At 31.2% G+C, this 16,486-nt stretch overlaps 4 protein-coding genes across 4 annotated transcripts; 2 read left to right on the top strand and 2 right to left on the bottom strand.

The window, feature by feature from the left end:
- Window positions 1-2,823: 2,823 nt before the first annotated feature.
- On the bottom strand, window positions 2,824-3,584 carry LOC108579871 (protein MEF2BNB homolog). Its single transcript, XM_017943492.1, has 2 exons — window positions 3,362-3,584; window positions 2,824-3,281 (listed from the first exon to the last, which is right to left on the bottom strand). Exons 1-2 carry the CDS (start codon window positions 3,414-3,416, stop codon window positions 2,824-2,826), a joined length of 513 nt encoding a protein of 170 aa, XP_017798981.1. The 5' UTR covers window positions 3,417-3,584.
- A 235-nt stretch (window positions 3,585-3,819) lies between these two features.
- LOC108580099 (translocon-associated protein subunit beta) lies at window positions 3,820-4,999 on the top strand. The gene is made up of 4 exons (XM_017943764.1): window positions 3,820-3,871; window positions 4,259-4,403; window positions 4,490-4,804; window positions 4,883-4,999. Exons 2-4 carry the CDS (start codon window positions 4,260-4,262, stop codon window positions 4,997-4,999), a joined length of 576 nt encoding a protein of 191 aa, XP_017799253.1. The 5' UTR covers window positions 3,820-3,871; window position 4,259.
- Window positions 5,000-5,785: 786 nt separating this feature from the next.
- LOC108580087 (nuclear pore membrane glycoprotein 210) lies at window positions 5,786-12,650 on the bottom strand. Its single transcript, XM_017943752.1, has 14 exons — window positions 12,472-12,650; window positions 12,008-12,279; window positions 11,704-11,921; window positions 11,489-11,629; window positions 10,825-11,414; window positions 7,983-10,743; window positions 7,567-7,902; window positions 7,261-7,479; window positions 6,929-7,184; window positions 6,613-6,854; window positions 6,390-6,539; window positions 6,193-6,319; window positions 6,047-6,103; window positions 5,786-5,973 (listed from the first exon to the last, which is right to left on the bottom strand). Exons 1-14 carry the CDS (start codon window positions 12,648-12,650, stop codon window positions 5,786-5,788), a joined length of 5,736 nt encoding a protein of 1,911 aa, XP_017799241.1.
- Window positions 12,651-12,996: 346 nt separating this feature from the next.
- On the top strand, window positions 12,997-15,777 carry LOC108580024 (collagen type IV alpha-3-binding protein). The gene is made up of 8 exons (XM_017943680.1): window positions 12,997-13,558; window positions 13,654-13,773; window positions 13,880-14,117; window positions 14,246-14,529; window positions 14,696-14,863; window positions 14,946-15,374; window positions 15,445-15,577; window positions 15,650-15,777. Exons 1-8 carry the CDS (start codon window positions 13,286-13,288, stop codon window positions 15,775-15,777), a joined length of 1,773 nt encoding a protein of 590 aa, XP_017799169.1. The 5' UTR covers window positions 12,997-13,285.
- The last annotated feature ends 709 nt before the right edge of the window (window positions 15,778-16,486 follow it).

Below are 16,486 nucleotides of genomic sequence, written 5' to 3'. Positions count from 1 at the left end.
GCTGCGCTTATGCTCGAGCAACCCGATCGATCTTTCAGAAAACACGATCGTCCTGTTTCGACTGCACTCGGCAATTTTCGACTCCCTCTCTTTTCACCTTTCACGTGCACGTGCCTGTTATCTCCGCGGTACACCTCTCCGTCGTAAGGAATTACGAATTTCGATAACGTAAGAAAGCACCATCACGTTCACGTAACCAACAAATGATTCAAACTTTAAGCAATTACCGAAACAGACGGAGGGTAAAGATTTGAAATTCTGTGTTTGTTTGCTTTTCCCGCCGCGCTTCCAGCCTCACGCTGTCTCTTTCGCATTGGTGAGTACGAGCGTGGAAACACGTGCCTCTCAATTATTGCCAAACTCGTGAATGGGACCAGCGGACGAGCTACTTTTTATCCAGCACAGTACGATTCGGTACGATGCACTATAATGCTGATGGATAGATGTTTATCTTAACTACGTAAAACATACACCGATGTTTGAGACAACTCTGCCTCGATTCAACAATGATTCATTATCGTAACAAGGTTGTGCAAAGAATTACGCAAAAACTTTGTGTGAACATTTTTTTTTTTCTTTTTTGCGAGAACCAATACAAACTTACATACTATCGGTTGACTTACGGACGCTTGCGAAGGGGTTCACAAATTTCATAGAAAAGCCATTCGAGCATCACGGCCAAAGTGAAAGCACGTTTTTCGTGTTTCACAAAAGTTCAATTATACGCCGGCCAGTGGCAAACGGTAAAACGTAATGTGCGCGGTTCGTAAGTAGTACGATCGCGCTACCAGCCTTTGACAATGTAACTTTCGCAATTTTCACAGATATTAGGGAAACGGGAATGCTGTTGTACCGTACACCACACGTTTTAATTGACGACCGAGTCCTTGTCTATTCTCAAGTGAAATAAAAATAATATACTCTTCGTGAAATTTGTAGAAAGGAACATGTAGTGCCTGAGAATCATCTACGTTCACACCGGTTACACGAAAAATGTAAATAAAACTTATAATGGATCTATATTAAGATTTCAATGTCAATCCTAAATTAAGAACAACGAGAACGCTTGGGTTTCGTGGAAAATTTCATTTAAGAGTATCGAAAGCAAACTTGCGGAACAATTCGAGAGGTTAACTTTTAACCAAAAAAATGGTCCAAATCCTTCGACTATTTGTACGAAAGACAAATAACACTTTAGTTAGAATCATTTTATAGATGGTTAAAAAGCACGATTCATCCATCCCGGAACTACTTTAAATACAAGAGAAACGGTCAACACCGTTTCGGGAAAGTTGTCGTCCTCGTCATTTCACTCGAATTTAACGGACCGTATTACTTCATCATAATCATGATCGATCAATACGATTCACCATAAACACGGTTACTGTATATTTTTCTAAATACATCGGTGAGCGTTTCCACGAAACATGGTTTGTTTACAGACGACGAGAGAACGAGCACTTACTTTTAGCTGAAAAGAGCAAATTCGGTACAAGTAAAATCTTCCGAGAATCGACTTAGTCTCGTTTTGCAAATCTTCGTCGTTTATCGAACTAGTTCCGAATATATCACGATAGAATCCGAAGCTCATCCTTAAATCATGATCTTTTTAGTAAGTGCAATTTGAAGTCCGTACAGAACGCGGCACCCATGACTTTATAATCGCGAAGCATTGGCGCGGTTTCTCTTAAGAAACGCGTACAGCATATTCATTTGTGTTGTCCATACAATCTACCTGGAAATTCCGCGTCGATAGACTAACAATTCTGTACAGAATTAAACGGTTCAACATTAATATTTACGATCGCGTTTACTACGACCAATTCGCAAAAATTTAATTCACCAACTAACTGTACATTTCTAAGCATTGTATTACACAGCTGTTAAAATATATTATTTCTAGACTTTTAATAATAATTTAACAAATTCTGGCGATGTATCAAAAAGTTTATAATTTTATAAAGCAATATAGTATTCTTTATTTATAAATGATGCTCTATTCTTAATTTTTCAAGTTACAAAACGCTAAATTATAGAATTGTGTCTGTTACATTAATCAAAAGATTACATAAGTAATCTAATAATTGAAAAGTAGGTAACATGTAGTGTCCTACATAATGTCAAGTTAGTAAAATATTTGATATAATCAAGTTAGAGATTATATACATTGTCGTGAAGGTACCAAGGCAAAAGTAAGTTTATGAGAAAAAAATTACAGCTGTACAATGAAACAATCAATAAAGAATAAGATTATTTTAAAAAATTAAATATCATGCGAACACCGAACAATTATAACCTAGAAGAAACAGAAATATCGAATGATCAACGTACCGTAAAACTTGTCCAAAAATAAAACATGTTTCAGATGAGTCATTCTTATAAATTAATATATACACCAATCATGTTTAAACTTTTTTATCACAATTTCATATATTAATTAACATTTTGTACACCGACCTTCCCGATAATACACAACACTCTCTTATACGAATGTTAACGACATCTATGCAACCTCATTTAGAGTTCAAAACGATCTTTGCAACGAACTAGTTTTTTATACATTTTTCCATTCCTGACTAATATTCATCAGATTATAAGGAAAAATAAAAGAAAATATTTTAAATATACAAGAAATGTTGTAATATTCAACTACTCGGAATACAGAAATAATAATTTTATTTAATATGTCATATAATACGTTTTTTTTTGCGTAATTCTTTAAATACTGTCAAATTATTCAGAATTTAATATTATTTACAACGTCCATATCTGTACTTCATAACAATATTACATTTTAATATATCAACTTGTCACTTGTCAAGTTCAATTTGGTTTTTGTACCTCTGTAGAATATCTAGCATGATTCATCATTGATTCTACTCTATTAGCAGTTTCTCTTACAACATCAGATATTTCATCTGGCAAGTGATCTAAAGTAGCAATGTGTGCAGATAATCTTTTGTATACAGAATCCCTATTTCCATCCTTTTTGTGTCTACGTTGTTCTTCATACTTCAATTGTTGTTTAAAGAATATTGCATTCTTGATGAATTCTAAAGTGTTCTCAAAACTTTTCCCAGCACCATGCATTGTTTTAATAGCACTTACAGCATACTCTACATCATAACATCTGCCTAAAAGTTGCTGTTGAAGAGCAAGCACTTCTACACGCTTTTCTACCATTGGAGGTAATGCCTTTCTTACATGTTCTTGAAGTCTATAAAATGCGAGAGATGGTTCATTTGCCACTATGTGCATATTTTCAGATATACGCTCCGTTGCTAAAAATATAAAAAATAAAACGTCAATTTTAAGTATAATTTAATAAAATGTATTTATTCCACAAATATACAATCCTAACCTTTTTTAACTTTCGTCTCTAATTCTTGGTCCGGTTGATACACTTTTGCAGCCATTATATAAAATACTATATTGATACTCAGTTTAATTATCTAAAAACTTAGAAGTTTCATGGGTAATATACGAAATTTCGAATTTAATATACTTGTCAATCACCAGAAGAGTTTGTGACAAGAGTGTTTTACTACTTTACAACATACTCGAAATACTTAACCCAATTTATGTATTCTCATTAATATCTATGGTACATAGTGTTACACATAAACAAATATGTTCTTCTCTGTCAATGAAATTTATGAGTACACTCAACAAAACATCGATTTGTTTTCACCGCCATTTTATTAAACACCCGTTACCGGAAGTTAATTGCTCGCGCGACTGTGTTTTCCTTCAACGAAACGTGGCATCAAAGTGTGTGCTGTTGGCACTTCTCTCAAATGTATCTTCCAGCTCTTCGTACGGAGTAAGTGTTTCGTTGTCGTGAGTGACACGAGTTATACCGTGCCGAAAGGTAAAAACCATATAATTATTTAGCATAAAAGTAATTAAACCCTGTATTGTAATGGTGAAATTTTTTCGAACGTAATATAAAATATTAATTGAAAAGATTAGTTCTTATTTGAAATACTCCGGTAAACATAATATTTTACCTGTTTGAATAACATAGATTAGCGGCTTTTTATGAATAAAGTGTGTACAATTTTTAAGATATTATAAATTATACAGATGATTTTCATAGAAATCAGTGAATGTATTATTAATTTTACATATTTTTATAACACTATATTAGAGTTACATCTATCTTGTCACAACATAAGTTAGGAATGACATATAATCAACATTTTTATGAATAATATGATTTTTACCAATAATCTCGTTTAATATTTGAATATTCTAGCATGAAGTGGCATATAATATTAGCAGCATTGGCTGCTTTAATTATTACTGCATATGCAGAAGAAGAGGATGAAGCTGCAAAGTTATTAGTATCAAAACAACTTCTTAACAAATATCTTGTAGAAAATATGGACATTGTAATCAAGGTATATATAAAAATGAGTTATTCATAATGTTAATTAATAATTTATGCATAGCATCTGTATCATAACATAGAACCTTTTACTTACAGTATACAGTTTACAATGTTGGCAATGCAGCTGCATTGGAAGTTGAAATCACAGATAATTCTTTCCATCCTGATCATTTCACCCATGTGAGTGGAGAATTAAATGCAAGGATAGATCGTGTCCCACCTTACACAAATGTTAGTCATACAGTTGTTGTAAGGCCACGAAAATTTGGATATTTCAATTTCACATCAGCAGAAGTTTTATATAGACGTAAGGAAGATGCTGGTAGTTTACAGTTTGCTGCAAGTAGTGAACCTGGTGAAGCAGTAATTGTATCATTTAGAGATTATGATAAGCAATTTTCTTCTCATGTGGTAAGTAACTGTTAATTAAATGGTACATGATTGTAAGCACTCGAATGAATATAATGAAACAAATTATTCAAATTTCAGATTGATTGGGCTGCATTTGCTGTGATGACATTACCTTCATTAGCTATTCCTTTTGCACTATGGTATTCTAGTAAAAGTAAATACGAAAAATTACTTAAAACTGCAAAAAAGCATTAATTATATGCATTCATCCTAATATTTATAAATAATTTAAACACTTTGTTTCATTTTTATTTTTAATCTATGACATAAGTGGATCAAATGTAAACAAGTGCTAAAAATCATTTTATATTTGTATAGCATATAGTACATGTTTACATAGTCTTATACTTAATAGGTATTACTTAGTCTTGTTGTACAAATGAAAATTATACAATGTTTATATGACATTACTATTTGTAGCAAAAGGTATGAAAAATTACTTATTAAATGAGACATATTATATGTAAATAAGAAAAATTATAAAGTAGTATGATACTGATATAATATTTCAACTTTGATAGAAGTGAGTAAACAATAAGAAATTATTATTATCTTTGCATTGTCACTTGAGATCATATATACCAAGTAACTAAATGTATATCATATACAAATTATGTTATATGACTAGGAACCATATACCTTAAATCTGTAAAACAAACATAACCAACATATGGTTAAAGTATACTTGCATCAAACTACTGCACAAGTTCTGTTGTGTATAAAATTGTATAACTTAGATTTTATATTACAGAATGTACATTGTCTTATATCTACTATCTAATATTAATATAGCGATAGCATCATCATAAAATCAACATAAAAATCCTTTGTTTTCAAATAATTAATCACCTTCTAATAAAAATGAATTTGTGACAATAAGGCACCTGTTTGAAATTCGAATATACGTTTACAAAAAAAATGTAATTAATACGTTATAGCTCCATTATAAGTACAATGTATCTTTACATTGAAGCTATTTTTTTAAGATGTATTCATTGATCTGTTTCGTTTACTTGTTGAATAAGGACCACGAGGATCGCCATAAACAGGAAAATCAAATGCAAACATGTTTGGTGTAACTGGAGTCCGCGACATAGACATATTTGTACAATTTAACGGAGTTGAACACGCAGTACTAGTCTTTTTCAATTGCGGTGGACATTTGTCAGCTATAAAAAATAAATATCAATTACTCACTTAGTAAAATGAGAAACGACTACGACATTAAAATAGCATACATACCAAACACTGTTCTATTTTTGATATTTAAATCAATATTCGTAATTTTATTTTTCCATACTGCAAAACAAATGAGAAAATAATTAAACAATTATTCAGACGGAAAATTGAAAACAATATAAGATATTTTGAAACTAAGGAAGACTTACTATAGAAGAAAGTAATTACAATAACAGCAAAAGTTCCAAATGTATAGCGATGGAAATACATATAATCTACCCAATGAATTCCAGATAACGGCATGAAATGTTCGTATTTCGTTACACGTACGAAAAGCTAAAGAAAAGGTATAATTATAAATTACAATAAATAACGAAGTTCAGTGCTTATTTTGTTATTCACTTACAGATATATTTTGTTTTGTAATATCATTTGCAATGATAACTTTTTGACCTTGAATTTCCTCTTGACTATGCATCAAACGAAGTTTATATTGCATTGTAGATTTTGAAATGTATTGCCGAGCACTTACAGTTAATCCATCCGGTGTATCAATCTAAAATAAATTAATATGAACAAACATGTCGTCGAATCTATTTTAATTGCTTAAAGAAAAAAGTTAAACTTACAGTAAGATGATCCAATACAGATTGAAGGCCATATACTTCAAGTGTTGCAGTTGGTATGGTTTGAGAATGAGCGTTAATGAAAACGATTTCCTTGGCATCAACATAAACAGGTGGAAGATATGTAACTTCTAAAGGTACAGCTTCAATATCCTTACTTTGTGCATTTATTTGAATACGGCTTTCTAATGTACTGGAAATTATATTTGGAGAACCCATTGGCATTACATCACAATAATAAAAACCTATAACAAATAATTAGGAAGTAATTAAGTAATGACGAACTTTGTTATACCATAGGTTTAAATTAATTACTAACCAGTTGTAATATCAAATCGTGGTTTAACAAGAAACAAATCTTTTACTCCGATAGTAGAAGTCGATGAAACCAATTGTATGTTACATGTGTAAGGATACGAATTTAAAGTAAAAGAACTAAACGTTCTACAGCCTCCTAATCCTCTAGATAAAACATTATTTTCTTTAACTTGTTCATCCTTACTCTTAAGTACGAGAGGAACACTAAATGTTTCAGTTCCAGTAATATTTCGACCCCTTAATGGGACAATTGATATCTGCATTTTCAAAATGATATATGTAGCTTGATAAAATATTAATGTGTATTTTTACATAATTCACTAAATACAATACCTTTGCAATAGGTTGAATATTAACTTCTATTTCACCTTGCATATGAGTTGCAAGACTGTGTTTTACTACTGCATATCCAACATTCCTCGCTCGTCCTATTCCTGTAATAGGATCTACAGTTAAAACTTCAGGAGCTGAGGATTGCCAGTAACCTGGATCACCATCAGGAGAGAGAAGTGGCATTGAAAAGCATACTATATCGCCCACCGTTAGCGTTGTCTATAATGCAACATAAACTTAATTAATATATGATGTATAAAATAATATTATTTATAACAAATAAAATCACAAAAATGTATAAAGTACCTTTGTTGGAAAAACTATATCGCCGATCATCATGTGTACATAATCAAACATTGCATTAGGATACCTTTCATTGTATGCTTTAACAACAAGATCTCCATTCTCAATAAATTTTGCAGTAACTACACTTTCAGAACTTTTAACAAATGAAGCCAAATCAGCCCGATTTAATATAGTTTTAGCATCGACTTCTGCAGCATGAAACTTTGATCCAACATTGTCGTAATATTCTAGAATATAATCCAATTCCATTCCTTTGGGTAACATGTTTAATTCTTCCCCATTTCGTATTCGTAAAATTGATTTTAAAGATAGCATCATATAATGGATGGGTTTGACCTGTAGATAAAATGATTGTAACATAAATTTCTTGCAAATTTCCAATCAAATTTATACTTTAAAAAATACAATAATCTTACTTCAACAATAACAGTTATTGATTGTTTCAAATTATATGCTTCTGTATTTGTAATAGAAATAAGTATTTTTCCCAAATTTTCACCAGCCTTTATAATACCATTTTTATCAATAGTAACAGTTTTGGATGCTGGTGTTAAGGCATGTAAATCCTCAGCATCACTTCCATGCATAGTTGACAATAATTTGTATGTAGTTGAACCATGTTTGTCACGACTCGTTCGTAATTTTAAAACAGAGTTTGGAGACATTAGTATTACTGGCACATTGAAAGGTACTCCCTGATGCGTTAAACGTAATTCTTCAAAAATTTCAACTTTTAAAAATGTAGTGTATGTTACATCATTTTTAAAACCAGCTAGAATATTAGATGGCATTGTAACATTTAAATAAATAGTTGCCAATCCAGGACCAATTGCCTTAGCTCTCAAAGATACCTCATTCTGATATCTTATATTAATGCCAGTACCTTCGTACATATTATGCAAAGTTATTAAATTGGAATCACTGGATGACCACATAAAAATTAATGGTAACTGCATAGATCCTATAATAAGGGGAGTTAAATGTTCCGGGATACCAAACGCCCAAAGTGGTAACGTTGCACCTACTTTTACTCTACTCGTTGGCACAACAATTTTAACTCCTTCAAGATACAACACGTGTATATCCGCATGATCTTCAGAATATATCACCTTGTTGCCTTTAGCATTAAGACCTATCGCTCTAACAATAACTTTCGTTTGTCCAACTGATTTTCCCTCAAATATACCATTGTGGTCAACATTAAGGATATCGTTATTTTTTGTAAAGAATTCAATTTCCGCATTTGATGGACCTCCTGTTGTTTGCACTTGATAAACAGTCCCCACTAGTATTGTTAAATTTTTTGGAAAAACTCTTAAAGGAACGAAGACTTGAATAGTCGCTGATTCACTTTGTATTTCTTTTTCGCCGCCTTTACTCACAAAAGTTAATTGCGATTCTCCTTCTGCCATTCCATATATCATATACAATAACTGACTATAAGGAGGATTACCATGTTCACTAGCAGGTAATTGTTTAACTTCTATACCTTCGTTATCGATTTCAGCTTTAAATTCTAAAGCACTTAAAGATGGCAATTTTATAATATGACCATTTGTATCATAAAGTTTTAATGCCGCTACTATACATTTCCCCTTTTCAATTTTATTCACTGTTTCTATTTCTATTACGGCAAGTTGCTGTATTTCAATTGTGACTTCAGCCGGTTTTGAAGGCAAACAAAGATCTACCAAAGATAAATGAAGTACTCCAGACTTTTTTGGAACAAAACTAATTGCTTTTGTCGACTCTATATATCGAACATCTGCAATATCATCTGCACTCAATACAAACTCGTAGTAACCAGAACCTTGACTCACTTGCAGGTAATACTTTCCAGTAGGATCATTTAACACCATTAATTTACTAGGGTTAATACTGGTATCATTGACTAAAACTATTTCTATAGAAGCCTCTATATGAGGAGTTTCATAAATTTTTCTTTCAGTTTCAATAGCAAAAGGTGGCCATTCAGGTATTATTTTTAATTTGCTTAGTATATATTTTTGATAGCCTGTAACTTTAGCTGTTAACGTAAGAGTACCAAAATGCTTTTTAAAAATAACATTTTGATAATAATTCTTTGGTAAAACTACATTCATATCTGTAACTGTTTCCTCTATAGAACCAGTGGGCATTTCTACAAAACTTATAGACGAGGGTTTTAAGTTCCATTCAATGTGTAAACTCGTAATATTATCGAAAGTTCTACCTTCTTCGTCTTTTACTATTGTAATTAGCTTTAAATTTTTATTGCTATGTGCCATTATTCTTTCTGTATTAAGACTGATGGGGCAGTTTTTACTGTCTTTAAATTCAGGCTGAAGATAAATATGTCTGGGTTTACCGCATATAATTTTCACCATTTCGGATGCATATGTACTTTTACAATTTGGCAGTAAAGGAATATTTGAAATTGTGTATGTTACATGTACCTCTCCAAGGGCTTTACACATTACTTCAAAAACGGACAAATCATATATTCCAGCTGGCGAATTTTGATGTTCTATTACCTCAGCAATTTTTTTATCAGAAACCTGAATTTTCTGTGAATAACTTTGAGGCTTGCTAGACCATGGATGAGGTCCACCTTTAAAAACTATTTTTCTTGAAGAACCCACTGTTAATAAACTCTCTTTAGTACTTGGATGTACTGCTATTAAAGTTTCATACGCCGATACGGTGATATTATCGGTTAAGTATTGGCCATTAGCATTATATACTACTGTTACTTCGGATGTTCCGATATCTACGCTGGTGACTGCTATAACGGCACATGCAATTCCTATGGGTTCTATGATCTTATTATCAGTTTGTACAAAATTACCATCTGGAATGTACGTCTCAAAATTGATATCTCCACAGTCATTGAAAGGTATTTCTTTGGAATCTGTTCCATTAATTAACTTTCCATATAGTGCAATATGAAGATAAATTGGTTCTCCTACAGCTGCTTCCATACTGTATTCAATTACTTTTAATTTTGAAGGAGATAATACATACACTCTTGCTGTATCTTTATTATACTGATTTCTTGTCATTGCAACATTTATTTCTGTAGCACCTGCTGCTAAAATTCTTATCCCTCCATTTTGAGAGATTGTTGCTATGGATGGATGCTTGCTTGACCATACATATGATCCATCTCCTCCATTTGCTTTTAACACTATATCATACCTATAATAAGAAGAAAAAAAGGAAACAAGTTTAATAAAATTCCAATTATCATTGGAAAAAAATTAATACATTGCAAGTAACCTTGATTTAGCTTTAAAATCCCATGGAACAGCCAATACTTTAGGTTGAATAATGACTGGAGTATGTATTAAAAGTTCAGCTCTTGTAGTAGGACGTGAAGCAAGAGGAACTTTTTTACCATGTTTATTAATTATACCATAAAGTGTAGCCTCAACAGTCATTGTTCCACATGTAACAGGTACACCAACAATGTAAGTACCATTTTGTGTTATTGATTTTGGTTGAAAGTAATATTCATCTAGCTTCACTGATACTTCAACACCTTCCCCAATGTGGAATTTATGATCTTTACTGTCATACAATTCAACTACAATTTCATGAGTATGACCAAGTATTAAACCCCAATTTCTATTAGGTAAAACAGCAAGAGTTATGTAAGCTACATCATTCACGTTAACTGTAGCAGATGGTAAAATAACGGGATATTCATCGCGAACATTCTTGTCATGTAAGAATACTTTTGTACGTCCTAAAAATTTAGCATATGCAAAATCATGATCATTATCAATTTCTAATATGTTCGGATTTTCTGCTTCTAAATAGTACTGGCTAGATGGTAAATTTATTTCTTCTAAACGACCTTGGCAAGCCTATAAATATATTACCATTTAATAATTGAATTATATTCATATCTAAAATATATCATAAATAATAAGACACTTACCTGCATTATTTTATATTTAAAGCTATCATATGCCATAACTGTAATATCTGATGGAATGATAATTAAATTAGCTATTACAATCAATTCAACTTCTATTGGTGGAACATGTTTATATTCTGGATAAGGTAATTTCACAGAAACCTACAATGAAATAAATGTTTTTGCTTTGTTTGTAAAATGGTTTTACTTAAAAAGTGTAATAAACCCATTGATACCTTTGCTGTGCCAGTTTTTGTTCCTTCCAATAATACAACATGTCCTTTTTTACCAATTGCATCTAATGCAGCAACTGTTTGTGGGGTTTCATATTGTGATTCTTGATATGTCATGAATCTTAAAACATCATTTGGTATTTTAATATCTATCATATGCCTATCAGTATTATCTATACTCCAAAAAAATTCTACTCCCGCAAGAGTTGTGAATTCATTTCCTATTGAAGCATATTACAAGCAAAATTTATATACATTTTAAAAACTTTTGAAAATTTAGTGACTATAACTTTAATACAACATTTACCTTGTTCATCATATGCGCGTACTTCAAATGCTTCTGGTGCTTCTTCTATAATTAATTCCCTTGTGGTTGTTACAAGATTTAAAGAAAAAATGGCATCAACAATAACATCACATCTTAAAAATTGTCCAGTATTGACATCTTCTGCCAATACTATTGCTGTGTTTCTAGTTGATTCTCTTGTTATTGTTTGAATCAGTATAGCAGAAGAACAAGTCCTTTCTACATTTTCATTTATAGGAATCAGTTGTATAATATCTAAACGTGATGTTGACCTATCATTGAATAAATTTGTGATTTTAAATATAATTTTACAACAGGGTTATAATACAAACAATTACGTTTGACTTAAAAAAAAACTTAAAAACTTTAAATTACAATAATAAAAATATGCTTAAATAAATAAGAAATTTCAACAAATAAATAATAAAACAATGCATTAGCATTAAAACAGAAATAGTCGTTACCATTGATAGCAAGCACCGTCAGTAACTTCAAGTGTAAAATTTACAGCAAAATCATTAAACACCGGTAATAAAACTCTTGGAACGTTTAATCTATGCACCGATGCATCCGATATCACACAAAATAGAATAAAAAATGTTGCGAATAACATTGTTTTTGGGGATACTGTTGAACCAACCATAATGTTTTCACGTGTACGCATGATAATCTGCTGAACTTGGCGGTCTCTAAATAGCTTTCAAACCAGATGCATTTTTCGATACTTATCGATATATTTAATCGATACTCGAATTGCATATATTTAACTTCTACTGTAAAAAAGGAAACATAATTACGTTGCATTTCTACTGTATTCTTTCACTCACTATTAATTTAAGAAAAGTGTAATTTATTTAATATATAAAAGTGATATTTAATATTTATGAAAAATTTGGAATGTACAATTTGCAAGAATATGGCCAATCAACAAAGATTATAGCGCACATGTAACATTCATGAAAACACCGCTAAAGTAAAACTGTTGATTTTCTATTTGCTACTTAGTCTTGTTATTTGCGAAAAAATACAAGCTGTTGATGTCTCATTTATATGATAAGACATTTTACATAAGGTTACGTATGATAATTAATAATCAACATGTTTTGAAACATATGTCGCGAACGATTACTGAACGATTACTTTGCAATTTTTAAACTACTGTAGACTAACTGGTTATCGATAAATTATCCCGCGTCGAGATAACTAAAAATATTATTTTGGGTATGTTGAGTTTATTTTAAAAGTAATTAACATTGAAACTGAGATTTACTGGTAAGAATGGCCGATGAAATAGAAACAGTTCGTCTTGCCAATGAGGATATCGAATGTATGGAAGCAGAAATAGATGCTGATGATGTAGATGAAGAAGGTTCGGATGGAGTTGTCGTTCCAGAACTTCAGGGTACATTATCCAAATGGACAAATTATATACATGGCTGGCAAACTAGATTTATTGTTCTCAAAGATGGTACTTTATCTTATTACAAATCCGAGCAGGACAGTGGATTTGGATGTCGAGGTTCAATAAGCTTATATAAAGCTAATATTAAGGTATGAACTAGTAAGAAACAGATAGTTTTATGTTTGTTCTCTTGATACATTCAGTGAAAACTCATGATATTACTCTACTTTATTTGTCTTGTTAGGCTCATGAATTTGATGAATGTAGATTTGATGTGTCTGTAAATGATTGCTTGGTATGGTATTTAAGAGCAAGCAGTCCAGAAGAAAAGCAGCGTTGGGTAGATGTTTTAAAATCTTACAAGGTATTGCAGTTGTGTTGTGTGGATTAAGCAGATTATTTCAATGTATGCAAACTTAACAAATGTTCCTTTACTCTAATTAAAATATATGTATGTTCATTTCAAACAGTCAGAATCTGGTTATGGAAGTGAAAATAGTCTAAAGAGACATGGTAGTGCCATTTCACTTATATCAAATACACAATCTATTACAAGTGCAGGAAGCTTTACTAAACGTGGAGTTAGAGGATTGAAGGAAAAGTTAGCAGAACTTGAGACATTTAGAGATATTTTGATCAAACAAGTTGATACTTTACAAAAGTATTTTGATAATTGTGCAGAGAATGCTAAAAATATTTCCTCGAAAGGTATGTAAAGTGATAATTTCTGTTCATATGTATTCATTTGTCCTGTATTCAGTTGTTTCACATTTTCTTTGATGTTTTAAACTAATTGTTTTTTTTTTCTTCTATCAAATAAACAATATTTGTTTCAGAAAATAAAGTTGAGACAATGTTTAATCCAGCTGAACAGTCTGTAGACTTTAAGGGTGAAGCAATAACATTTAAAGCAACTAGTGAAGGTGTATTAGCAACATTACAACATTGTGTTGAATTAATGGTACAACGAGAAGATGCATGGCGTCGTAGATGGGAAAAAGAAGTTGAGAAAAAACGAAAAGTGCAAGAACTTTACAAAGTTTTAAAAGATCAGGTTTCAACACATCAAACTGACTCTCCTAGACCTAGAGTTCTTATTCATGGAGGTCCAGATTATGAGGTTGGGTTGTATAAATTAGTAAAATACTTTTTTGAAATATTTAATATTTTAAAAATATTATACAATTCAGTTAAAGTGTTTCTGCACATAATGTACACTTTGAATATTTATTTATGTGCACTATTTACATTATAAATATATGTAAACCAAAATTTTAATGTTTAAGGAAGGTCCACATAGTGCTCTCTGTGATGAAGAATTCTATGATGCAGTAGAGACTGGATTAGATAAAATTGACGAAGAAAATCAGTTGAGAGATCGTTTGAAACAAAAATCAGTTTCAATTCTAACTACTCCTACCATGTCAGCAGTTAAGCATAGACTTTGGCCAGAGGTAACTATTCATTTTTAAAATATACCACATTTATGTTACAATATTATAACACTGATTTCCTTGTTATCAAACTTGCGTTTAGATAGAGAAAATAACGATGGAACAGTTACATTATGCGCGCCTTGGAGTAGGCGCTGGTGGATGGCAATTATTTGCTGAAGATGGTGATATGCGAATGTACAGACGTGAAGAAGAAGCGGATGGTTTAGTGGTAGACCCTTTGAAAGCCTGTCATGTCGTAAAAGGAGTCACAGGTCATGAAGTTTGTGAAATATTCTTTAGCCCTGAGTATAGAACAGGGTGGGAAGCTACACTTGAAGATATGAATGTAGTTGAAAACGTTTCTAAAGATACCTTAATATTTCTACAAACGCATAAGCGAATTTGGCCAGCGAGTCAAAGAGACGCATTATTTTGGTCGCATATGCGTCGAGTCTCTGATGATCAAGATCCTGATGCACAGGATTTATGGATAGTTTGTAATCATAGTACAGAACATCCTGATTACCCAGTAAGTTTTCTATGTACTTGAAAATATTTACTTTTGTTTACAATCTACCGACAATAAAATATTTTTGCAGCCAAATACTGGAAAATGTGTGAGGGTTTATCTAACTGTTTGTCTTGTATGTCAAACTTTCATTGATCCTCCAAAAGATGAAGATGAAATAAAAAGAGAAAATATAACATGCAAAATAACTTATTGTTCTGTTGGTTCGTATGACATAATTTTTTATTGATGTATTCTTTCAATGTATTCATAACATTGTTTTGTTTGATCAACAGTTAATCCTGGTGGTTGGGCTCCAGCATCTGTCTTACGTGCTGTTTATAAAAGGGAGTATCCAAAGTTCCTTAAACGTTTCACTAGTTTTTGTATTGATCAATGTAAGGATAAACCAATTACATTTTAAGAATAACTGTTAGAACTTCCATATTTTCCATCCAATTCCTCATTTATTACATCAAAGCGTTCTCGCGTTCTTGATGTACTAATGTATTAAAGAAGAAATCAGAAGTGAAAAGATAGAAATTTGGAAACAAAAATTCTCCCAAGTATAAATGAAAGTGTTTTATATACTATTTTTTTTATTTGCTTAACATGATCGATATATACATATATATACATATAGCTTAGTGAAACAGGATATAAACTGTTACATTGAAAGTGATTTATTAAAACGTAAAAAAGTATTATATACACTTCCAAGATAACTTTATAATGTGGGACACATGCGCTAAAGCACTGTTTGTAAATTATATTTACTTCTTTAAATAACAGCTTGTTACTTTATTGTTATACAGAATGCTGTCGCAAGTCACTTGTACAAATCTTAAAAAATTGAATACATACACATTTATCTATTGTTACATTATATATCCAATTAAATATGAAACTGTATAATACAAATTATATTGGTATTTTTATTTATACATAAAACATGTACATTGATACACTATATAAAGGTCAAATGGAGAAACATAATAAAGACTGTTGTAGATTTGCTGTAATTATTTATAAATCCATTACTCTTATCCAATATTTTATCATTGTCAAAATGATACAAGTATGTGAAAATTTACATATTTTTAATGGAATATTTTTATTTAAAACCTTACTTT

Source organism: Habropoda laboriosa, unplaced genomic scaffold, assembly GCF_001263275.1.
Source record: "Habropoda laboriosa isolate 0110345459 unplaced genomic scaffold, ASM126327v1 scaffold2, whole genome shotgun sequence".
Lineage (NCBI taxonomy): Eukaryota > Metazoa > Arthropoda > Insecta > Hymenoptera > Apidae > Habropoda > Habropoda laboriosa.
The sequence above is the reverse complement of the archived record's forward strand: the minus strand, read 5'-3'. Positions and strand labels throughout refer to the sequence as shown.